Raw genomic sequence first — 24566 nt, 5'->3', positions numbered from 1 at the left:
CGGCAAGGCACTCGTCTTTAGTTAAGGCCAAGCCCTATGGCCCGACTTTGAAAATCACTGTGCCGTTTGCCAAAAGTGACTCGGAGCCCGCAGCAGGAATAGGCTAGGCTAGGTCGGCCAGGGTTTCCTTCTCTCACCGTTCTCAGGCACCCTGCGATTCACCTGCTCATCAGTGGAGTAGCCTATTCTCCACTCAGCACCAACTTCACTGTGGTGCACTTTGTGAAACGTAGCGTGGAAAAATAACTGTTGGTTATTTGCATTGCTCTCGCTTCATCACTCCTGCACGGGCACAGAGGTTGTCAAGGTAAGACAAGCCTAATGTACAATTGGCCATGTCAAAACAGGGTTTCGTAAAGCGGAAAAAAGAAGATTCCTGCTGTGTCACATCTCTTAATAACTTTCTCGCCAAAGGTCGGCTTTGAAGGCTCCTTGTAAACCATACTACAGTTTGCTCACAGCCTGTAAGGTCTGAAAAGAGGTTGAGAAATATGGTAACATGGTAAACACAAGCTAGCGGTGCTTGTCATGTGATGTGAAGGGCCCCTGAGGCATGTGAATGTCCCCCTCAGAGCAGAGGGCTGTGTGCTGTGTGGGGCGGAGAACTGACACTCATGAGAGCTTTATTGGCTGTGGAGTGCCAGCATCAGCGTGGCTGCCGGTGAGCGCTGTTAAGTAGAGTGTGAAATCTCCACTCTCTCTGGAGTGGTGAGTTATTCTGCATCTGTTTGCAGATCCATTAGCTCTCTCCCCATTGCAAATAATGACAGCTTAATAGGATGTATAGATCCGCTGTGTTAATATTAATGATTTTCTTTGCTTTAGTACTGTTGGGCTTTATTCCTCTGACTTATCTGACAGATGCAGTACACCCCCTTTCATTGTGCTTTTACTTTGCTAAACAACAGTAAAGTAAATTAGATGACCTTATCCAGAGCAGCTTACATGTTATAACATTTACATGTTATCCATTTATACAGCTGCATATTAACTGAGTCCTTTAAAGCCACAGTGTTTCCCTGCCCAACCTGGGTATAATGTGCTGTTCAGGGAGAAAATGAATGTAGGTTTCTGCAGTGCAAGCTTTTCGTTACATTACATTGTTATCATTTAGCCGACACTTTTATCAAGAGCAACTTAAAAAGGTTACAGTTTTACACTTATCCATTTGTACTTGGGTTAAGTACCTCCCCCAAGGGTACGACAGCAGCTGCCCAGCAAGGAGTAAAACCAGAAACCAGCCGATTACCAGCGCTGCTCCTTAACACTACATCACAATGATGCCCAGTATTGTAGTGGTTTTTTCCTTTAAAAGCGGACACCACACTTTGGAGTGTGAGCCAGAGGTAGGTGTGCAAGGTGTACAACTGGTAGATACATGACAGTCTCTCTTTATCCAGTCTTTACATGACAGTCTATCTCTTTATCTTTATCCTTCTGTAGGCACAAGTTGAATCAAGCCATGCCATAATTGCTGAGCTTTTTCATGCATTATTTCTTGACATCAGCAAGATGCCAGAGAGTGAAGTGCTAACTGGAATAACTTCATTTACATTCCTATTACAGGCCATCTTTTGACACTGTCACGTCCTTTATAGTTGTTTTAGAGCTGGGGCAGCATGCACGGCCCTTTTATTTGCTTTGCTTCTGTAGCTCGTGCTACTCCGCAGTGAAACCAGACAGCTGTCACACAAAAAAGAAATGGGTGTGTGCGATCATCTGAATTACCACTTTAATATTCTCCAGATCCCCAGCTAATAAGAGCTAATACATTCCAAGCTGTCGTGGGGGATGGCTTTATATAGTCTACGGCCTGCTCTTCTAAAATAAACTATAGTGGTTTACCCTCTATTATGACTGAGGAGAGCTGCAGCTGTGTTCTGTCCCTTGTTTGCGGAGAGTTCATCGGGTTTCTCCCTTCTTTCCCTGTGTCTCCTCAAGGCTGGACACCACCCTCATCGACTTCACCGACATGAAGTGTCAGCGCGGCGATCTCAGCTTCATCTTCAACGGAGACGCTGCGCCCTCCGAGTCATTTGTGGTTCTGGACAACGAGCAGAAGGTGTACCAGCGAATACATCATGAGGTGAGGGGACACGCTGGCCAGTGTCACGCGTGACAGTGACGAAACGTATTTGGTGGCAGCGCATCTTTGTGTGGAAGACGGTGAAAGGGAGGTATGCTTTCAATGAGAGACAATGTTTGGAAGCTGATGGCTGATGATTATTAGTTGTTTATGTTCAAGTGGTCCTGATGGTTATGGAAATGGATGCAAATCATATAATGCATTATAAATTAAAACAAAGTATCCTCCAGATTTCAACCACATTAAATAGATCAGTAAGCAATATTGCTGTTCAGTTCCAGGCTTTCTGCTTGCAGTAGCCTGAGAACACACAGACCTTGTGATATTCACTGTTTAACAGTCAGGCCTGTAGACCAGAATATGTGCATGGTGACGTGGGGCTTGCATGCTGTTTGGCATTTGGCTTGGGTCTGTGCCTGCATACAAACGCACTCATTTTTATTTCAGGAGTCTGAGATGGAGACCGAGGAAGAGGTGGACATTTTAATGAGTAGCGATATTTATTCCGCCACACTCTCCACCAAATCCATAACCTTCTCCCGGGCCCAGACCGGCTGGCTGTTCAGAGAAGACAAGACGGTTTGTTTTACATCTTCTGCTAAAAATTCTTCTATAATATTATGTCCGCTGTTTTACTAGCTGGTCTCAGAATGAGGGCTTCAAAATGGCCATTGTTTTGTTTGGATTCACATTTTGTAAACGGGTTGTCATGATGCTATTATTGCATGTCATTGCTAAGTTGTTATTTTAGTTAAGATGCTTGGATATCATTAAAATGTGATGTAATGTGATATGGATCCTCTACGTTTCCATACTTCTCAAAAGTAATCATCAAAGATGAAGTAATCACTCTAACTCACTTTGATATTATAATAGGCTTCACATTTCTATAGATCTCCCATTCACAAGATCTTGCATGTACAAAGCATCTTCACAGACATGGGGGAGCACATTACGTACATCTCTATGAAAAGAGATGATCACTGTGGTGGTTGTTGCCACAGGAGCGAGTTGGGAATTTCCTGGCGGACTTCTATTCGGTGAACGGGCTGGTGTTGGAGTCCAGGAAGCGACGAGAGCACCTAAGCGAGGAGGACATCTTGAGGAACAAGGCCATCATGGAGAGCCTGAGTAAAGGGGGGAATCTCATTGAACAGAACTTTGAGGTGAGCCAGAGCTGGATGAGCGTTTAGTCTTATTCCCCATCACCAATTGTACATTACATGAAATTATTGGCATTTAGGATATGCTGTTATCCAGAGCAACTTACACAGATTACAGTTTTTACAGTGTTACCCATTTATTTAGCTGGATATTTACTGAGGAAATTGTGGGTTAAGTACCTTGCCCGAGGATACAGCAGCAGTGCCCCAGAGGGGAATTGAACCGGCAACCTTTCGGTTACAGGCCCTGCTCCTTACAACTATGCTACACTGCTGATCCATAGTACAGCACTGGTAATGTACAGTATTAGCCTGAGTCCAACATTAGCCCTCTTCTGGTCTAAGTGTGAAAAAAGTTGCTGACCCTCTCTGGAGGATGAATCTTGCGGTTACCTTACTTGTATCAAGTGTCCTAGCAGCAAGAAACCTGCTTGCAGGACTAATGTCCAGGATGATCTCTTTGTAGTCTGCCTTCTGTTCTGATTGATGCAGTGTGGTTTAGATGCACCAGCCACTGTAGCTCACTGGAGAATCTCTGATCTGTTAAGCCCATGAGGGATGTGCTTCTCACCATACCAAGTTCTGCTGGTCCTCTCGAAAGAGCTGTAAACCTAGAGTGCATTTGCATTTTGATCCAGGTTGATAATACAGATTGGAACCCTCATGAATTTCTCTATGTAAATTTACCCAATGTGCTAACAGATCTGGCTAATATTAGATGTTGAAGGAACTGAGACATCATTAGCGTGAAGTGGACTGTTTGGCAGTCTTCTTTGAGAATGATATCTCTCTCAGTTGGGCTGTGTTCATGAGCATGCAGCACTCAGTGTCAGTAGGACACTGTATCTTTACTCATTTACTCTTATCAGTCTTCAGTAGCAGACATATTTTAGTTCAAATACAGTTCAGAATGATTTCACTGGATGTTAGTGCAGTGCCAGTGTAACATCTAGCTCTATGGGTCCACCACTGGGCTCTGAATCCTCCAACTCTCCCGTCTGGAATACCAGTCATTTGCTACACAGCTGCTATGGTCAGTTCTGTTAAGAATAAAATGAGTGAACTGACATTTTTTTTGTGGGGATTTCCAGGTGCTGTACTTAAAGTACTTGTTGGTAATAGTAGGAGGTTGTTTCTCCTCTGGTTGCCACACCCGGGAAACAGTAGATACATGACTGAATTACTGTGTGTCACACAGAGTACCTTTTCCTTAACTTACCCAGAATTATTCAGTCATGCCTGGAGCATCCAGCTGCTGCTCCGAACATAAGGCGTCAGTCATAAATCAGAAGCGGCAGGGGATGTCAGGACTGCTCGTGAGCACAGTGGATGTTACCCATGCTCAAGGCTGGAGAAGGGATTGAACAAACTTGTTTGTCAAGGTTTTCAGTCTCTGGTCTTGTTAGTAATGTCTGCGCTTCACTTTTAGCGTTGGTCTTTGTGGATGGTGTTGCTATACACTGCAAAGAGTTTGTGAGATCAGTTTCTCAGTACTGAGCTGGGTCTCAATACCAAACCAGTCTTGGATCTCCTACAGCTGGAACTACCAAAAGATTAGGCTCGCTAAGACGTGGGATTTGACCACCTAACGGTTTCCGCTCGGGCCCTCAGCCCGGCAATTGTGCCAGTGCTGGGTGTGAGAAAGCCTTAGGTGACCGGCTGCAGTCTGAAGAGTCTGTTTTCTTGTGTGTTGTCTGTTTAGTAAGACTGGGCAGCAAGTGCTGAAACTGTGCTGTCCCACTGGAGGATAGGGGAAGGATAGGAGAAGGCCATCCTCAACACTACTGCTACACTTGACTTTTTGACCTCCACTGCCAACTGTCTGGACTTCAGCCAACTACTTCAGGCATTGCTAGCACTACATACCAGATTTCTAGCTAGGTTTAGAGGATGGGTTTATTGTTATATAAACCAATGCAATATATATGTTGTTACATAAACCACATCTGCACTGCTTATTGACAAATAGTTTTGCTGGCCTTTGTGCCACGGGGTTCTTTGTTTTATTTGTGTCTGGCATGCCTTCGTAATGAAGGAGACGTCCTCTGACGCACGTAGCCTTTGATGTTCTTGTTTGCTTGTTGCGTTCTCCTGTCATAAGCCCTGCAGGCAGGTCAGGGCTGCTCTGTGTTCTGATGGCGATGGTGATCACCCTCCTTCCTGCTCTAGATGCGGTTCAAGTCTGGTCAACAACTGGGTGCAGGCTGCCGTGCTGGGTGATCTGTCTGAACCAGCCTCACAGTTCTCAGCTGTGTGGGAGGAGGGCTTAGAGTTGTGGTGTTTAATCCTGACATTCTCAGGAACAGTTACTGTATTTGTGTGTCATGTTCAAACATTAGGCCTTCTTTTGCGTCCAAAGTTTCTTCTGTTCCTCAAAATCTGTTTATGTTTGTACCTCACAGGAGAGATTAGGTATTATCGCTGAAGGACTTTAATCCTTTATTGAATCCTTTATTACATTTTATAGACATTACATCACAGACATTTGCGTATGGGCCACGCATCTGCAGTGGAAAATACATTACATTACCCTATTGTCATTCAGCAGACGCTCTTATTCAGAGTGACTTACACATGTTACAGTTTGTACATTAGCCATTTATACAGCTGGATATTTACTGAGGCAATTGTGGGTTAGGCACCTTTCCCAAGGGTACAGCAGTAGTGCCCCAGCTGGGAATCGATCCGGCAACCGTTTGGTTACAAGCCCAGTGTTACTTGCGGCCTGTTGTGGGAACATGAGACTGTGGGCCTTCACACTCGTGTGTTGTGTGTTTGTTCCCGGCCAAAGCGGGATTGGCTGTCGTCAGGGTGGCTGTGTATGCAGTAGCTGGGGGGGGGTTTAAACCATGCGCCTGAACTGTTGACTCGGTGGATGAAGTTTAAGCCCTTGTTGTTGTGAACTGGAGGCAGATGAGAGGGTGGCATACCAGGCAACCACGCAGCCGGGGCGCTGTGTACTCTGCTCGTCACAATAGCGCAGGGCCCTCGCCAATTAGACGAGACCCCAATCGAGCAGGAGCCTGGGGGCCTGGCGGGAAACAAAACCTGTCTTTGGGCATCCAAAACAAGAGCAGCCTTTTCACTGAAATGCAGCAAATTGATCTAAAATATTTACAGGAAGGCTGAAGCTATGCTATCAGCTGTACAGTGTTATTTATAGTAGCCCGGAACATAGAGAAATGTCCTGTGAAAGCTCTTTTGTCTGGAACCTTTACACGGCCTTGGGTCTGGTTTTGTTCAGATGATAAACGAACATTGAAAGAGAGTAGTTGAACCTGAGGACAGTAAAGTCCCTGTCTAAGGAGCGCTCAGTAGGAACCTCAGATCAATCAGTGTGCTGAAAGAGGGAGTAGCGCAGGCTCTTATGTGCTAGGAGTGGAACAGGAGATAACCTCAGGTCAAGGGCGCAGGCCAAGCTGAGGGGTTGTGGTAATATTTGACAGCTGTTGATGCTGTGGACTTTAACCTTACCTGTTCGAAGAACAGAAAATTCACATACATCATCTGACTCAGCTGTTTTCTTACAGGCTGTGGAGTGAAACTTGATGCATTGTTTGTAACGATACAGCATCTTTAGGACTAAAACATGTTTGATAGCTCACAGCCCGCTGGCCTCATTATCTTCACAAAGCAAATTAGTCATAGTCGGTGTGTAAGATGCAAAAGGTGTAGTTCAATTATTCACACAGCTCATGCATCCTTAATTATTTTCTGAAATGAATTGCAGAAGTGTTTTGCATAATGTTGCGTAACAATCGTTGTTGTTTTGGTTCTGATCCATGTTCTGGTTCTATCCTGCTTCTGCAGTGAAATATTCAGGCGAGACAGCTCCAAGAAACCAGCAACTATTCACTAACCTCTGCATTTGCATTCCACTGAGGCCCTCTAGTGAGAACAAGAGTGAACTCACAACAGCTCACAAGTCAGGTCCACGAATTTACCCATTAACTGAAGAAAGACAGTCAGGCATTACTTTATGTCTGAACCTCTGATGTTGGTGTGACGTAACAGTTCAGGGAAAAGTGGGTTGATTTTTAAGTGACCTTTATTTGTGTAGATGGTATTTCTCAGTTATTATTTCTCAGTTATTATCATGAGTCTGTTCATCCTGGTGGGAGGAGCCCTGTGTGTCTGTGTCTGAGTGTGTGTTATATCATCCTGCTCTCTCCTTAGCCAATGAGACGCCAGTCCCTCTCCGCCCCCTCGCCCAGCACCATCACCTGGGAGGAGTATATCAACGCTGAGAACGGCAAGTAAGTATGGCCACCGCCTCCCTACAGTCTCCATTTCTGCATTTTAACTTTTGAATGAGTTACATATGTGAGGCTATCCAGGTTATCTTCAGCTTAGTACACAACATGTGGCCTTTGAGTGAACATTGTCACATCAAGGAGGAAAATATTACACCCACCATCCTGACACCATTCTTGCTGTGTATTTTACATGTAGTATTGTGGGGTGTTTTGGGATCTAGTGACTGATGGTATGGTAGTATACTTGGCTTACCTTGTTTAGTCAGTTGCACAAGTTAACTTTTGGTGTGGCTTTAATAGTGTTACACTCACACTCACTGCTCTAGGAGTGCTGTTAGCCTGGTCTGACTGCTGCTCATTCACCTGGAATGGATGCACTTATGTTCTATTATGCTGGAAGTCGCTTTTGTTAAGAGTGTCTGCTAAATGAACGTAATGTAATGTAATGTAACCATATAAAAGGAACCTCACAGGTTTCAAAGGTGAATTTTAGAGTTTAATAAAAATTCACATGGACTTTTTTTATGTTTTGTATCCACTGTGAGCAAAGAGGTTATCTGCCCCATCTTTGCCATGCTTGTAGTCTCTTAGAGATTAATAGGACTAATAGGCAATTACTGTCAGATTTATCAGACTGTACAAATCATCTATCACCACCATCTGTTGCTCAGCTCCCTTCTTTCTTCGTCAGAGATACAAAGACAGGGTGATTCGTTTTCTGCTTTCCTGGACATACAGCTGAGTGTTCGGTCCTCTCGCCATACCTGTTGATGCTCGGCCTCTTGGTTTGCAGGGCACCGCATCTAGGGAGGGAACTGGTATGCAAAGAAAGCAAGAAGAATTTCAAAGCAACAGTAGCCATGAGCCAGGACTTTCCCCTGGGCATTGAGTCGTAAGTCTTAAATCTTCTCTCAGTATGCCTGGTCATTGGCTACACAGCGACTGAAAAGCCACATTGACATCTTGGAGTCTACTATTCTGATGTAGTGTAGTGCTTACTTGTGCCATTGCCATGGAAATTGACTTTAGCCTAGATCTGTGGTAATTCATTTAATTTTGTAATTAATTTGATTTCGGTTTGCATTTAATTTGATGGAACCATGTGTCTGATTTTTTTTCCCAGATTATTAAATGTTTTGGAAGTGATTGCACCATTCAAGCACTTTAACAAACTCAGAGAATTTGTTCAAATGAAGCTCCCACCAGGATTTCCAGTTAAACTAGGTTTGTATATTGATGTATATTGTTCGGGTCTTTTTCAGCCTTTAGGTAATGTTGTATTATGAAATGTATTGTACAGTATGGTAGTAAATTATATTTGTAAAACGTGTATTCGTCTCAAGACAGTGTTAGTGGAAGTGTCAGCAGTGTTTTCTCAAAAGGCAAATGGCAAACTAGGCTTTGTCATTCCCAAGACTAAATAGTTTTCATCTTTCATCTTTATTTCATTATGGTGCATTTCTGAAATTACTCCTCTTACCCTTGAGTGAATAATTAATGAATTTTTATGCGCTGCTATTTTCAGAAATGCTTATATCCATGTTGCTTTTCTGTACAGACATCCCCGTGTTTCCAACCATCACAGCGACAGTGACTTTTCAGGAGTTCCGCTACGACGAGTTTGACGAGTCCATCTTCACCATCCCTAACGATTACAAAGAGGACCCGAGCCGCTTCCCTGACCTTTAACCCCTCTCACGCTAAATCTGGAACATCTCCCTCAGAACAGAACTGACAAAATAAACTCAACCCATAAAAGGGCATTCGGACAATGTTGAGGGGTCGTAGTGGGAAGAAAAAATAAAGCTTGTCAATTTTAAAATGCTGTATGTAATGTTGATAAAGGGATTATGTTGAATTGATCTGTACTAAGGCACTGAATTAATAATGTAGGACTATTTACGTGGAAGAGAATTTGCTGGTTTATAAAATAACGCGTACTATTTGGAGCTTCCAGAAGCTTCGTTAACCTGAGCAACATCCACATGCACTACTTAAAAGTAAGCACTGTGCTGACAGACAGGGGGCACTCAATTGTGCCAGTTTTTACTCATCCCTTTGATAATGAATTTGAAACACATTGACACAGAGGTATATGAATATTAGAATTTGGAATGTCTTGACAATTCCCTACAGCAAAGCCATCCTGAGCTCCTAGACAAGTAGCAAAGGTGGTGTTATAAATTATGCTAGCCTTGTTTTCAGAATCCTTTGTAAACTATGTAACTAAATGTACAATTCAGTAAAAGGAAAAAAAAACCAAGCAATGTACATTTTAAGTTGGAAAGGTTTTCTTCAAGGATCAGGGCAGAATAATGAGAATAACATCTATAAGGAAATACAATGTAAATTGCATTTTTACAGATATCTAAACCAAGCCTTTTACTGTGCAGGGTGTAAATACCTCTATTTTTGGGTTCTGGTTTACTTTGTTGTTGTTTTTTTTTTTCTTTGTTTTGTTCAACTTTTGTGTGTAAGATAAGGGTGGGGATGATGTCTTTTCGGAGAGGGTAGGGTGCCAGATTTTATGCAAAGAACTAATGTGAGTGCATCCATGGGGTTATTAAAAGGTCTTTACTTTGTATTGTTGTGGCATTTAATATTTTTGTACATAACTCTGCTTATCATCTGGTTGACCTCTATTTTCTGTTTTCTGTGTGGTTGTACACACCCGGTGAACATGCTGCCGGGTTTCAGTGTTCTTATGCTCACTACAGGTCATTGCATGATAACTCCCTGAGCCCCAGTCTGAATCCATCTCCTTCCCAATAGAGGAATGCAATCTACAGTCCTGTACCTGTACTGCACATCACCAGGTTCACGTATGGCTTGTTTCCATCAGCTGTGTTGCACTGGCGGTGAACAGCCCCAGTGAGTTTGTCCAAAAAAATGACATTACCTTGAAGCGCAGTCATTTGCAGAAAGATGTCGAATGTGTACCCCTTTTCCACTATACACATGCCTACTTCTGCCCAAATGTAGTGCAATCACACTCTGAAAACAGCTTTTTAAAGCATGGCTGCCATCAGTAGTAGCAGTAGGTGAATATGGCTGATGGAAACGGGCAAATATTGGACTAGTCTTTAGACACTATAGAATGTACTCTCGATTTTACATGTTGAGGGTTGCCTGGAGTTCTGCAATGTAACTACAAGTTTTACGGTTTAGTATCTATGCAGCCACAGTGGAACCTGAGCAGCCAGTCCCGACATAGGAAACAGCCTTTGGCTAGCTGGTTTCCAAATTCGGGACATGAAGCCTTCTAGGTCATACATTTGCACCTCAACTGGAGGTTGAATTTTTTTCTTTTATGGATGGATGCTCTAACATGTTTAAGTTCCTATTATATTTAAGTCACATCACCATTTTGAAATGGGTTAAAAACAGTAAAAATAGGTGTAGTCAAAGGAACCTAAGATGACCCTGTAGCCTTATACTACCTAACCTAGATATTTAGCTGTGTGCTTCTGGAATTTGAACCTTGAACAGAAACTGCTCCTAAGCACCAGCAGCATTCATTTCATGATAGTTGTTTTTTGTGTGTGTGTGTGTGTGTGTTATCCACCATTTTGGTTTATGTTGGCATTGTTATTGTGGCATATCAAAATGACAATAGATATCTTAAATGGTACTGTTAAATGCTTCCATGCCCCACTACTGGATAGTGTGGCACATGTCCTAAGTTTTTACACTTAGCATTTTTATACTTAGCGTCACCTTTTACCTGTTACAGTATGTTGTTGGTGGTGTTTTACCATTTTTTAAGTTCTTTACCATGGCTTGAGCTTTCAGAACCCAATATATACACATTTAAGTATACTTGCATTTACAAGCAGATTGTACAGCAAGAACATTGTATAAGCCTGCCACACTATTTTCATATGAAAATGTACTTAAATAAAATGTCCACATATGAAGACAAAGTGTTTTCTTCATGATTAACCAATTAATTTAAGACTATTAATTCAGATTAAAAAAATAGTAGGGGTGGTAAGACTAAATGATTGGATTAAAATGAATTTAAATCACATGATTATTCAAAACTGACGAATTACTGGCATTCATTGAACATATTACCACCCAACTGACCTTACATCAGTGTATGTCATCACCATTTCTTTTTTTGGATCTGTGACCATTTCCAAAAATGCACAGTGGACAAATTCCTTACAGTAATTACTTTGCATTACATTACATTACAAGGCTTTTCAGTCATTAGTATAGCGGTGTAGCTAACTATTAAATATTTTGCATATGGTTGCAAATAGTTGGCAGTTAATTGGTTGCATGTGTACTATGAACAATCTAGCTAGTTGGCTACATTCGATCAATAATTAAGCTAATAATACTTGATTGTATTTTCATTGCTAATTACCAGCTTGCCAGTTTAGTTAGCTAGACGGCTATTATTCAGAGAAACAAGTGAGAGCTAAATGTAAAAAAGTAGCAAGTATAAAATGCCTCCCTGGAACAGGCTGCGAGCTAATTGACCCAACTTTCATGTGCTGTAAGTTAAGTTCTTTTTCTGTCATCGTAGGCATTCCTAAAAAGTGTGAAACATTAAGTCAAGAAAACTGTTGATAATGGGCAATGGGTTGGATGGTTGTGTTTTCCAATAGATCAGCCAGCCCATCGGTGCCTTAGCTCCATGTATACCCTCTAAATTTTATATGTGCTATTCATTAAAAATTAAATTTTGAAAATTAGATTTTACACAGCAAAGCATTCAAAGCCTGACCTGACCAGAACACAAATGCTGCAACATAATTATAGGCCTGAACCCCATGTTTTGTTGGGTCCCATTGGGTTCAGGGTGAGGTTGCAGGGCTTTAACACCCTCATAGGTCTAGCACACTGCAGTGCTGTGCTCTCGAGAGAAGACTAGCTGTCAGAGACCACAGATGGCGTTACATTCAACCTGTTTTTTTTTTTTTTCAAACATTTTTCAAATATGTATGTTTTACCTTAATAAGGTAAAACACATATTTAACCATGGTAATGTCATCATTATTCATTATCAAGAATTGCTTCCAATTTGCAGATTCTAGTATTGTTAAGTCAGTAATGATGATAGCTAGCAGGCGTAGCTGTGATAGCATTGATCATCTGTTTTCCCCGTATCACCATTATGATTTCTCATCACAAAATTAAGCCAGAATGTTGGCATCAACCTAGTCAGCTAGAGCTGACATGAGTTTTTGATTTTATAAAGAGGATGATTGAAGGTGCAATCATTCAGGAACTGGACACTTAAGGCCATTAGATTACCCACCCAAACTGAAACTAACATTTACAATGCACTCCATTTATATATAACTACTTTCATCCACATACAGTGATAAATATTGGGAGATCCCTTCTGATATTAATGGTATTTAAATAATCAGTTTTAATGAATTATGTATTGCCATACTCAAGTGCTGAATAAGTGAATCTCATCTTGCATTATGTTTTGTACTTGGTTTTGAGAAAAATATTAATATTACTAATATTAATAATAACAGCTAAGCTAGTCTTCTAAAAGGTAGGGAGAGCATCAAGAACAATAGAGAACAAGAGGAAACAAAAGCAAAAGGACGAGGTCCCCATTCAGACAGTGTTTGTCACATTTGACACATTTGTGATCCAACCATCACTGTCCCATAGTACTGTAGCCTACAAAGGGACAACTGTTTTTCCAACAGTCAGCAAATTATTTGGGGTTTGCAACCTTTTTAGTTAAAGTGTGCCTGCGTCATGGTTTTGTAGCCTGCACAGCGAAAGCAATTAGAACTGACATTCAAATAACTGAGGCAAGTCTACTTGTTGAGATCCTAGAAAATAATACATTCAAATACATTTTGTTCCACATTTTAAGCTGGCTGAAATTTGAAAGTGGAGGTTTTAACACTGAAGAATCAGCTGCTTATAAGAATGAAATTGTTCTAGAAAATTAGCTGGTAAGTATACGTCTGCTGTATTTCTTAACTGTCACACCTCATAATCTCCATCCCTGACCTTAGTGTACATTTACATTTATTCGTTTGGCAGCCACTTTTATCAAAAGCGACTTACAAGGTTGAACGGTTTAAAAGATCACTTTCACATCAGGTTTTAAGTGTCATGTCCACCATTCCTGCATTTTCCCTTTAAATTCTTAGTCTTAACTATTTTTTCATGTTAAACATTCCAGCATCAACAAAACATGCACAACTATTCCTATTTTCAATCTCTCCTTCTTTCAACACTTCAAAATTGTACAAGACATTCAGCTGCAAGGGAAACTGACAAATTGCCAAAGCCTACATATTTTTCAACAAGTTTTATTATCAAAGATTTTCACTAATAAAACATTGCAAATTGTACAGGGACAGGGTGCAGTCTAATCCACAAACATTAGAATGTCAACCTATTGCATGTTATAATCAGAAATGGGAGGTCAGAAAGCAATCACAAGACTTTGTAAATAGCACATCTATGTTAACTGTAGAGTGCAGCGAGGACAACAACGGCAATGCATTCTCCATTAAACAGACCGCTCAATGAAAATGCCGTGTAGCAATGGAAAGCAAGCCACATCTAAGTTACTGTTATTAGGCTCAATATAAAAAAAACAGTATTTGACAAGAAATGCAAGTGACTAATTCCTCAACAGTGAAACATTTTAAAATATACATGTCATTGAATAAGAGATTTTAACTCTACCATTTAGTATAGTATAACTTAAAGCACAAAAATAGAAATTGTGCATTAACCACATCTCAGGGGTAATCAATATTACAGGCCCCTGACAATTACAGCAATATGAAATCTTAAAACCATGTTTATAGTAATATTTTTGTTGTAATTTCTTTATTTTTTACAAACAATTTAGGCTGAACAGTTCCAACATGCAAACAGGTCATTCCACTTTGTAGATAAACTGGCTAATTCTACAGTGTCTATACTATTGGGCCTGGAAAGATGTAAATGGTTTTAATATTAAAACAAAACAATACATTTTTAAAGTTAAGACTACAATTAACCTGCCAGTTTCTATGGAGCATTGGAGTATATTTCCTGTTGCCTTTAAAAATGAACTAAAGCTTGTGGAATGGTGCTGATGCATGTTCTAAGTAATAGGTTTGCTCGGGATGCATTTAGTCGCTCATATCCATGTCCTCCTCGTGGTGATCATCGCCGTTGACTTTGGACTCCTTCACCATTACCCCTTCCGTTTTCTCCAGTGAAGGCTCCTTGGGCTTTGGTGATTCAGCCATATCAGCATCTTTCTTCACTTCTTTCTCCTTTTCACTGTCATACCCTTGTTCTTCTTCATCATAGTCTCGGGTTACCTGCAAGGGAACAAGGGGCCTGCCAATCAAGCTCAAACACTTCCACAAATGAAGTAAAAAAAAAAAAAAAAGTTCACCGTGCAACTACTTTGTTCAGATTTTAACATCTTTTCATGAAAACTTGAAAACATGAACTTCGTACATGAACAAGTTCTATAAAGGGAAAAAAGATGTAAAGGCCAATAAGTACTGCAGAATTCTTAGGTGTGGCCTCTTGGTATTTCTGCAGACCGCTCAAACAATATTGCAAACAACAAAAACCCATCATACCTCGATCACTTCTGCCTTATTAGTCATCTCTGCTTGCAAGAGTCCGTGTTTAGAGCACTGTGTTGATTAAACAATTATACATTAAGCTTCATTGATTATCTAATTGGTCTGCAGAAATAATGTATGCGCTTTAAAGTGCAAAGTAACAACTTGGTGAATATATGACATAGCTATCCCCAGTCAATTACTGCAAAAACCCCTCGAAATTCGAAACAATAATGAATTAAGTGTGCAACTTTAATATGACCCCTTCCAAAGTTTATACGTCTGCATGAGACATTCATTCACTAGATTACATCAAAAGACCCATACCTTCACATCTCCCTTTTCACTGTCAGACTTCTTTTCCCGCTCCTTTTCCTTGTCTTTGCTTTTCTTCTTTTTGCTGGTTGAGCGTTCTCTTTGATCTCTACTCCTGTCTTTCTCCTCTTTCCTCTCCCTGTCCCTATCACGCTCCTTCTCTCTGTCCTTGTCCTTCTTTTTTTCTTTCTTGTGCCTGTCGAAAATGGGATAAACAGGTTACTTCTGCTGGATGTGAAAATGGTGGTTAATCCAGCACTTAGCTAGGGTCATTTTCACCTTCATTAGTTAAACCTAGTGTCTTTCAAATCAGTGGCATATGTGAACACAAACCATGCACCCTGTCAGATAAATCAGGGCAAGCAGTTTTGATGCAAAGGTAGTTTACACTTCAACCATGATAACACTCCCCCCTCTTGTCAAAGCAAAGGACTGCAGGCCCATGATATCCATATAAACAGAATAAAGGGTTTATTTTTCCAAACATTTTACTGCTCATTTGCAAAAAGTGCAAGATTTTTTGCTTTTTTTCGCATGTGGGAACACTAGCGCTCAGCTGTTGAGAGCAGTAAAACACCAAAATAAAATCAAACTAAGCCCGCTGTGAATAATACTAGTTACCAGGATATATTTTCTGAAGAATTAAATCTTAAATACATGGTCTCATTGTAGCAATCAATGCAATTGCAGAAAGCAATTGTATTGCAGCATTGTATCAATCAATCTGCCAAATGAATAAATGTAACTTTTCCTTAATAGGAGGGACTGTCGGTGCTTAACCACCAAAATCGGGGAGCTATGCACTACGACAAATGTTTCAGACAATGACCACGACTGAATTCACCTTCAGCTGCATTTTATGCGCACGAGTCGTTCAAAGAAAAGAAAACAATTAAGTAATCACACGGGTGCCACCTCTTCATTCAAAGGCAACTTTGACTGGCACGTGTGAACAAGCCTCAAGTTTGCTGAGCATACCTTCTAGGAGAGGGAGACCTGGAGAGCTTTCTCTTTGGGGACCTGGACTTCTTCGGAGATCGGCTCGCGCTGCGGCTTCGTCTGCGCCTCCTGTGGAGGAATGGGCATGGAGAGCCAGTATCAAACACCGTCTACTGCTTGGGAATGGCACAGATTAAAAGCAGGGGAGCACTGTAATCTATTTTACACAATCAATGGGTTGCTCTGATTTACAAGAAAAAAGAAAAAAAAAAGATGCCTTTTTTCCAAATCCACTCTCAGGAAACCACTGAATTAATGTTGGTGAAACTAATACTCACCGACTGATGCTTCGAGACCTTCTGGTGGTGCTGTAACTCTTTGGGGGAGTTTTGGAACGTTTCTTATCCTTCTCTTCCTTCTTTCTATCCCTGTGAATGAGACGGATATCTTTAAAAAAAAAAAAGTTGGCACAAAAAGACATGAATCAAGGACTATTTGTACACTGTCAGTCAGTGTACAAATCAGTCAGAACTGAAGTGTAGGGAACACACCTGGATTTGCTCCGTGTGCGTCTGCTTCTGTCCTTTGAATGAGACTTCCTCCTACGAGGACTTTTAGAACGCCTTCTACTCCTTGAACGAGACCTGCGTCTTGATCTACTCTTTGAACGCCTACAGGAGAGAAAGACATTCAATCCCAGTAACATTCAGTCCTTTGACATCAAGCGCAGTAATTCAATTTATTTCTCTAAACACTGAATTTAGTTGTCCAGTTACAGTGTGTATGAACACATACATCTGCACTTCAATATTAAAACATTGTCAACAAAAACCTCTAATCAGCATTGTCATGGTAGTTTTGTTTTGTTTTACCTGTGTCTTGAGCGAGACCTGGACCTTCTCCGCCTTGATCTAGACCTGGACCGCGAATGCTTCCGTTTGTCGTCCTTCTTATCTGCAGATACATATTTTTGTTGATATATTTAAACTTATTTTTCAGGTCAACTTATAGTATTCCACTGCTATTAGTGACAAACATATTCATTCCGACTAGAGATGTGCTTTAGGATGAGACTTAACGTATCAAAAGTATTAGGCTCAGCTACCATGATACGCAAGAAGACAATATCAGGTACTTGCCCTTGGGCACCACTTGTATTTCTTTCAGAGACACTTTCAGTAACTGCTTCAACACTACAAGAGATAGCAGGCAGAGGTGCCTGCAACTGCTGTACAGTACCCTGTCAGTACAGTTAACAGCACATTGAGATGGCAAACTCACTCCCAGGCTCGATCGCTGCGGAGATCAACGACTGTGCTTCTCTGACCCGCTTCATTGCCTCCTCTATCTCTTTACTGGAGGCATCTGCTTTCAGTCCAGGATTGAGATTCAGTCCTGCCGCCATATGATTCAGCCTGAAATGTTTGAAACAAAGGAAATAAATCATGTCCAGATCATCACAGTTAGGAGTGCAGTGATAAGACTTTCTACATCAATATCAGTTCTTGCATATCAGTAAAGATGATCCAGATTTATTACCTAAATTATGAAGATTTTTTTTTTATTCTAAAATTTCTAGAAACATTTTAGAGTATAATGTACTGGCAACTACCTGGGCATTCAACTAGAACAGTAGCCTTATAGACGCTTTCTTTGTCATCTTCTGGTTGACCTTAATAGTCTATCCACAACCAAGCTGAGCTAACCTCAGTCATTTTATTTTCAAGATTTGCATTCTCTGATAGGCATTAAACACCATCAACAGTCATGTGTTGTGCAAATTCAAGCTGAGCTAAATCAAAATATTATAAACAATCACAGTCATACTTACTTTGGATCTACAGATGTCATGAGCTTCAGAAGCTGATCAGCTGTCAGGGACTGAGAGAAAAGTATGTTGGGTGAGTCAAAAATAGTATGTAAACTTTACAATTTCAAGGTAATAATCAGAACTTTAAACTCACCTGGGGATTTATGTTGGATCCTGGCAAACTCAGTGCAGCAAGTGCTGGATCAAGGGTGGGACCTCCAAGGGCAGCCAAAGGGACACCTCCCATCTGCAAAATAACGACTCATCTCAAATTGCATCCGGTGTCTGAACTTCTGAGGCTCAGTCTGGAAATAGCCTGGCGTGTAGGGGCCACCTAGGAAGTATCCTGGCCGGGGTTCATGGGGGTGAGTTCTCCATAAGGTTCTACATACTACTACTCTCACTACTATAGCCGCCTGTAAGATACCCTTTCCCGGACCTCCCGGCAGTGAGTATTTTACTGCTTCTTTAGTGCTTTCTTAATCTGTTAGTGAACATCAAATTACATTCACAATAACTTTAAAGTTATTAATAAGGCTCTTTACCAAGACTAAAAAAAACTGACAGATCAAATCTGTCAATTGTGTTCATTGCAATTTCATGCTCTTAGGCTCCAAGATGTTTACACTATTATACAATAAGGTGAACATCATTCCTCCTGTACTAGGGATTTTCTGCTCAAACTCATGCAATATGAGTAGGTTGGGTCTTTTCTCTTTCAGCTCAAAGCAGCAAGATTTCCAGTTAAACTGGAGAAATTATAATTTCGATGGAATGATGTTAACTGTTATTAACTGTCAGTTTCATTTGATGGCATGATTGAACATTAAATCATATGTAATGTGAAGGATTAACAAAAGAACAATCTAACAAGTAGCGCCGGGGCATTTGGGGATTCTTGGTCTGAAGTCTTGGCCAGGCAGCACAAAATGCTGCATGAACAATTGTTTAGCGGTACACCTCAGTTACTAAAATAAATGTGTTCTGTCATTTTATTACCAAATTTCAGCACCAGAGATGTAAATAACTTTGCATATACAGGGATGTGTTCCAACACTTCAAAACATGGGAGTCGTTGATAAAATGTTAGCAAAAAAGTATATTCCCCTTAAACATGAAATTAACATTCATGTAATAAACAAATCTGAACCCATTTTAGAGCTGGGCACCCAATTGTCTACCTTTTCTTCATTACTGAATACATCTGTTTACTTTTAAATACAGTGCATGTGCACCATTTTGAATTGCTTCCTGTGATCCCTTAATTTTTCGAAAGAAATATTTTAATCATTAATAAATGCTGAGTTCAATACAGGGGAGCTGTTCTCAGTGGCTTCATTAAAGGAGCTACACCTGTGCTGCACTGTCATGTAAGTACAGATTAATCGCTTTTTATTGTATTATTATATTACATCATACGGTTTTAATGGAAGAAAAACAGTTTGTGGACTTCCCCATTAACAGGTATCTAAAGAATGTATCTGCTGCTAATGGCAAAGGAGTCCTGTATAGAAAACTATAACACTTAATTGTAACTGCAAGACATACCGATGCAAGTGGATTTGGTGTTGGGAGAAGACCTCCACCTGGAAGCAAGCCTGCAACAGCATTTGCTGGCGCCAGCAGTGACAAAGCTTTAGCCTCATCAGGGATAACTCCTGCAGAGAAACAAATAGGAATTAAAATGTGTCGCTCGAATGTGAACATCCTTCACAAAAACAGACGCAGAAAAAAAATCAGCTCCTTAAACAAAGTACTACATATTGCAACAATACATTTGTACAGATATCAATACTGCTTCCGTTACGAAATATGTTCACTTGCCCTAATTTTAACTGTAAAAATACTAAGAGAAAATCTCACAATAAACACTACTGTGGTTGACACTGGCAAGTTTTTATCACCTGTACTCGTTTTTTAAGTCATGAACCAAACGTAAGCGAGCACAGCCGGTTCTCCAGTGGGGTTGTGCTCTCAAGTTTCATAAGATGTTTTATGAACAAGCGACTCGCGTCGGCTGCTTCGCTACAAAGCACACAGAAAAATCAAGATACACAAAACAAAAGTTTATGATTTTGGAGTCAACAGCATGGAACAATTCCTTCTTGATGTTTAAACTTACCATATACAATATAATCCTAAACATTTAATGTCTACAAATTCCTTTGACTGGGCTTTTGCTGGTGACTCATACTGCAAAGTGCCAGCAGCAGTACTGGCTGGCCTCCCTGCTCCTTACCTGATTCAGTAAATAGCAGCATAGTTCTGCCACTTACAGCATAAAACTAATGTGGCGACAAAACGCTACTGTCAGTGACACAAAGCATCACTTATCTGCCATTTAAAAAAAAAACAGTGCATTCATAAAATCAGTGGTTACTACCAGCAAAAGCCCTGCTCATATCAGTAAGCTATGTGCCCAAAGCTGAAGAGAAAATATGGGAAATCTTATGAGATGATCCATGGGTGTGCATAAATCTGAAATTAAATTCACTTCAAACAACATCTGTGATCTTTACAAAAACACACAACACAGAAAGGGCACTTGAGAAACAGGATTAGCTGGAGAAGACAAAACTGTTGGCTGGTATTTTCAGCAGGGCCTGGTATATAGGACTGGCTGAACCAGGAAAAAGAACTGTAAAACACAACAACAAAAAAGAAAGACCACCGTTAAAAAACGTATTGGACCCTTCTTGAGTCATGTGGAGTGGGTGCACAGATATTCTACAGCATCATAGTTTAACATGTTGTGCCTCAGTCCTTGTGAATACAAACATCACTTGGTCTTATTGTATGTGCTCTTGGAGGGGAAAAAACCACATGTGCATATTGGAAATGTACTCAACAATGTGCCATCTTTCCCCTAGTGCACATTTCACCAAGCAGGAAAAGCTCAGGATGAGTGAAGCAAATGCATCATCACCATTACAACAAAGAAGTGCTGCCAGAAAATAATGTCAATTAAAGTTGAATAGTAAAGTCAGTGGTAATGGTAAAGTCAGTAACCTCTGCCTGACCAAAACTACGCTACCCTGCAAAACTACTGTTTCCCTTGTATAGTTACCTTACCATAGCAGATTCATCCAGAGTTAATCAAAACTGTGTAAAAAAACATGATTGTATGAGTAGGACTGAAATTTAAAAATGTTACATTTCAGTCATGAGATTTCACTCGGCATACAAAGTATGCACCAGCATTTGCTATTTCCATTAAATCCTGCTGCACTGCAACGACTGACCTTTCCAAAATAACTGACTCGCTACAGCAGACTTTGTCTAACAAGCCCTTAAACAACAAGAAACAAAAACAATTGTTTACACTGGGGGAAAAACAGTGGGGCTTGAATGTTTGCTGGCCTTTTGTAATTGTCTACAATCCCCTGTTGGCTGCAGAGGACCACTTTCAGTCATCAAGGAGGGGGCTCTGCAAATGCCTTCTCCACTACAAAAATCACACACACAAATAACAGAGAAAAGTTTAAGTGTGAATAATCTAGAGGGGAAATGCATGGTTACATACAAAAGGTGACTAGTTCTCTCTTCTGGGGTGTCTCAGTTCAGTTTCTCTCACTCGTGTCTTCCGCACACACCTTGACCCAGACCTTGGTATACTGCACAGACTTCAGCGGGGTCTCAAGCAACACACCATCACAGCAATCACTCTGATATGTGATCTCTTCCCATAAATGAAACATGCTGCATGGGTTTGCACACCACTAGGAGCAGTGACTAAAAGGAATATGTAAATGTAGTTCCAGAAACATTTATTAAGTGTTAGATTCAGAGAGGAGTGGTCCTCAATGAATCACATTTAAATAATTACTAAAAGCGCACAAACAATAAGAGTGCTCTACAGTATACCAAGGATGTGTTAAAAAGTTCCTCTTCTCAACCATACCAATCATTTTTTCATTCTGTTTTACAAATGGATAATCATACAAAACATATGAAGAAGAAGAAAAAAAAAACATGTACCAACCTTCAGCGAAAGGGACGACTATCAAAGCTCGGTCCACGAAGACTGTGTTTGTCAAATGCTGAGACACTCCCACAGATTCAGATTCAAGGAACTTTACAAAACAGACACGTGAAGTCACTGGCAAGGGAGATTCACTGGAAGAAAATACAGACTGGTTGTGCAAGAAATACAGACAGGTTTCACAGTTTGAACAAAAAAATAAATACAGTCATTCATTCTCGAGAGCCCAAACTGTCTGTTCTAAACAGAAATGTTTCTAAATTCTCTGCCATGCTCTATCGATGTCTCAGGATCTTCTTATCCACAGATATATTTCGACAAGGCAGCAGGCGTGGAAAGATCATTTGTAAAAACGCCATCTCAAACTGTCTTGTCTCTGCCATTGAAAGCGCCAAGGGAGGATGTCTCGTGCCTCCTACCTTTAACTGCAGTTGCTATGAGGTGCAGCCAGCTGTTATTCGACAGGTGAAAAACAGCAAAAGCACAGAACATAGAAGTTAATCTTTTGCCTTCCCTCTCTCCACAGAATTATGCACTCCCCCAATTACCTAACCGCTCTATTTTAAAATAGTTACACCTGGGTTCGGTTGGCCAGTTGTCTTTCTGAACAACTTGTGTGCATGCAATGTTCTTGCTACCACAAGTAGCCTGGCACTACGCACCCTAACGTTGAAGACTGATCGATCGTGGCTTTTATTGAACCACGGAACCAGCTAGTCTATCAGGCTCGACATGATACTGTAACCAGGTATCAGATCTTGGGGGTGAGTTACAGTATGCAAAGAAATTGTGAAAACTGTAACATCGCTGGCTCGCTGCGGAACTTCGGATATGGCACTACAGTGCCAAACAACCCCGAATGTTAAAGTACCTGATGCTAGCTAACTAATTAATAGGTTTGGCGTTGTTAGCTAGCTAACTAGCGAGCAGGACACTCCAGAGGAATCCCACAAGCTAACGTTAGCCAAACTTAAAAAGGGACACGTGGAAACGAACATGGGCTGTATTAGCTATACAGCCATCTCGCAAACTAGCCAGTTTGCTAGTTTTTTTTTTTTTTTTTCATTCGCCACCGGATCATGAAATAACCCGTTAGATCGCAAGCTAACGATGTTTAAACCAGCTAATTTATATTCGGCGGGAGCCTGCTGGGTCGCTAGCTAGCTAGCTAAAAAGAGCCACTTAGTTACTCAACAGTCCTACCTACCCTTGGCTAGTAACTAAACTGCTGAAATATGAGAAGGCCAAAAAGGCCTGGCGGAGACTAGTTTTCCTCCTTCGTCTTCGATTGAACGACGGAAAGCCGCCAAATGGCTAACTAGCTAGCACTTTCACGGCCGGTAGACATTCAATTTAACCAATTCACGGTACTCAGAGTAAACAGCTCATTTTACTTACTCAGGCGGAAATAATTTTAGTTCTTCGATTTTCCCTAGGAACCCAAAGAGTGTTCTCATCTGCTCCGAGGTTGTACTGGGAGACACGTTCGTCACTTGAATCACATTCGTGTTAGAATTCATTTTTCTTCTCTGATCGTGGTTAACACATTAAATAATGCAAAACAGGAAAACGTAGTATCGCTTCGAGGCTTCTTGGTTTAGAAATATCTTAAGCAATAGTTATATGTTGAGGACTACGGGCGGTTAGGCTTTTTCAACCCCATTCGCCGCCATATAGCAAAACGTAGAACAGTATGTCGTTCGACTTTCCCACAATCCCATAGTCATGGCGCATGCGCAGCCGAGAGGCTTTGCAGCGTCTACCATTGGGTTGCTCAGATGTTAAAGAAAATATGACACGGTTTATGTGCGATTTAAAATATTAATTCTTGTTATACTGAATGTAATCTAAGCGCATTACGAACAACTATTGTTAGTTCATTATTTTAAGGACACACATGACTCATTTTTTGGAATAATGTCCTAATATGAAAATCCAATATGGTTGTGTCCCACCATTTATTTTTGGTTTAGACACAATTTAGGGATCTGAAATGACGAACCTGTGAATAATGAAAAAAGTATTTTACTTCATTTTATGAATGATTATTCTTATTATCATAGCCAATTACACTTGTGACTCTTTATGGCTTTGAGTATTACGCTGTGATAAAAATGGAAATGAATGTTTGGCTATTTTCACAATACAGTGAAACGGCAGATATTTTATAGTTGTTTTTTTTTTTTTTTTTTTTGCTTAGTTTTTATATGAAGAAGTATATTCTTAAGCAAATTGATTAGCACCATCACAGCAGAGTAACTTCCTGCTCATCCTGAAAGCTGCAATCGTTAAAACAGGTGGGAAGACATTTTTCTACAGAGCCTCAAAATTAAAGAATGGTTTACCTTGTCATGTGCCAACATCAGACTCTCTCTTGATATTTAAATTTAGATTATAAACCAATTTCTATATTTTATCTGAGGATGATTTTATCTGCTTGTCAACAT

The 24566-nt window shown here is 40.6% G+C and overlaps 2 protein-coding genes across 5 annotated transcripts in view; one reads left to right on the top strand and one right to left on the bottom strand.

Moving 5' to 3' along the window:
• LOC118773455 (ankyrin repeat domain-containing protein 13C) overlaps positions 1-11368 on the top strand; it is a 42039-nt gene extending 30671 nt beyond the window's left edge. The window contains exons 7-13 of the mRNA XM_036522391.1: positions 1942-2086; positions 2534-2665; positions 3091-3252; positions 7426-7505; positions 8299-8397; positions 8629-8729; positions 9064-11368. Coding sequence (XP_036378284.1) covers positions 1942-2086; positions 2534-2665; positions 3091-3252; positions 7426-7505; positions 8299-8397; positions 8629-8729; positions 9064-9194 — 850 coding nt within the window. The 3' untranslated portion in view covers positions 9195-11368. The remainder of the gene's footprint in view (positions 1-1941; positions 2087-2533; positions 2666-3090; positions 3253-7425; positions 7506-8298; positions 8398-8628; positions 8730-9063) is intronic.
• Positions 11369-13852: 2484 nt separating this feature from the next.
• Positions 13853-23818, bottom strand: LOC118772466 (serine/arginine-rich splicing factor 11-like). 4 transcript variants are annotated; one of them, XM_036520821.1, is made up of 13 exons: positions 23518-23818; positions 22120-22253; positions 19686-19795; positions 18292-18384; positions 18159-18208; positions 17609-17742; positions 17200-17281; positions 16879-16998; positions 16666-16755; positions 16367-16456; positions 15401-15584; positions 15089-15145; positions 13853-14818 (listed from the first exon to the last, which is right to left on the bottom strand). In XM_036520821.1, the coding sequence occupies exons 1-13, from the start codon at positions 23637-23639 to the stop codon at positions 14624-14626; spliced, it is 1461 nt and encodes a 486-aa protein (XP_036376714.1). In that variant the 5' UTR covers positions 23640-23818; the 3' UTR covers positions 13853-14623. The 4 variants fall into 4 exon arrangements, with proteins under 4 accessions (XP_036376714.1, XP_036376718.1, XP_036376717.1 ...); XM_036520825.1 differs by lacking the exon at positions 23518-23818 and adding an exon at positions 20042-20162 and having other exon boundaries at positions 22120-22200; XM_036520824.1 differs by lacking the exon at positions 23518-23818 and adding an exon at positions 20042-20775 and having other exon boundaries at positions 22120-22193.
• Positions 23819-24566: the final 748 nt, after the last annotated feature.

Source organism: Megalops cyprinoides, chromosome 2 (assembly GCF_013368585.1).
Source record: "Megalops cyprinoides isolate fMegCyp1 chromosome 2, fMegCyp1.pri, whole genome shotgun sequence".
NCBI classification, from domain to species: domain Eukaryota; kingdom Metazoa; phylum Chordata; class Actinopteri; order Elopiformes; family Megalopidae; genus Megalops; species Megalops cyprinoides.
Note: the sequence above shows the minus strand (reverse complement) of the source record. Positions and strands in the feature narration are given on the sequence as shown.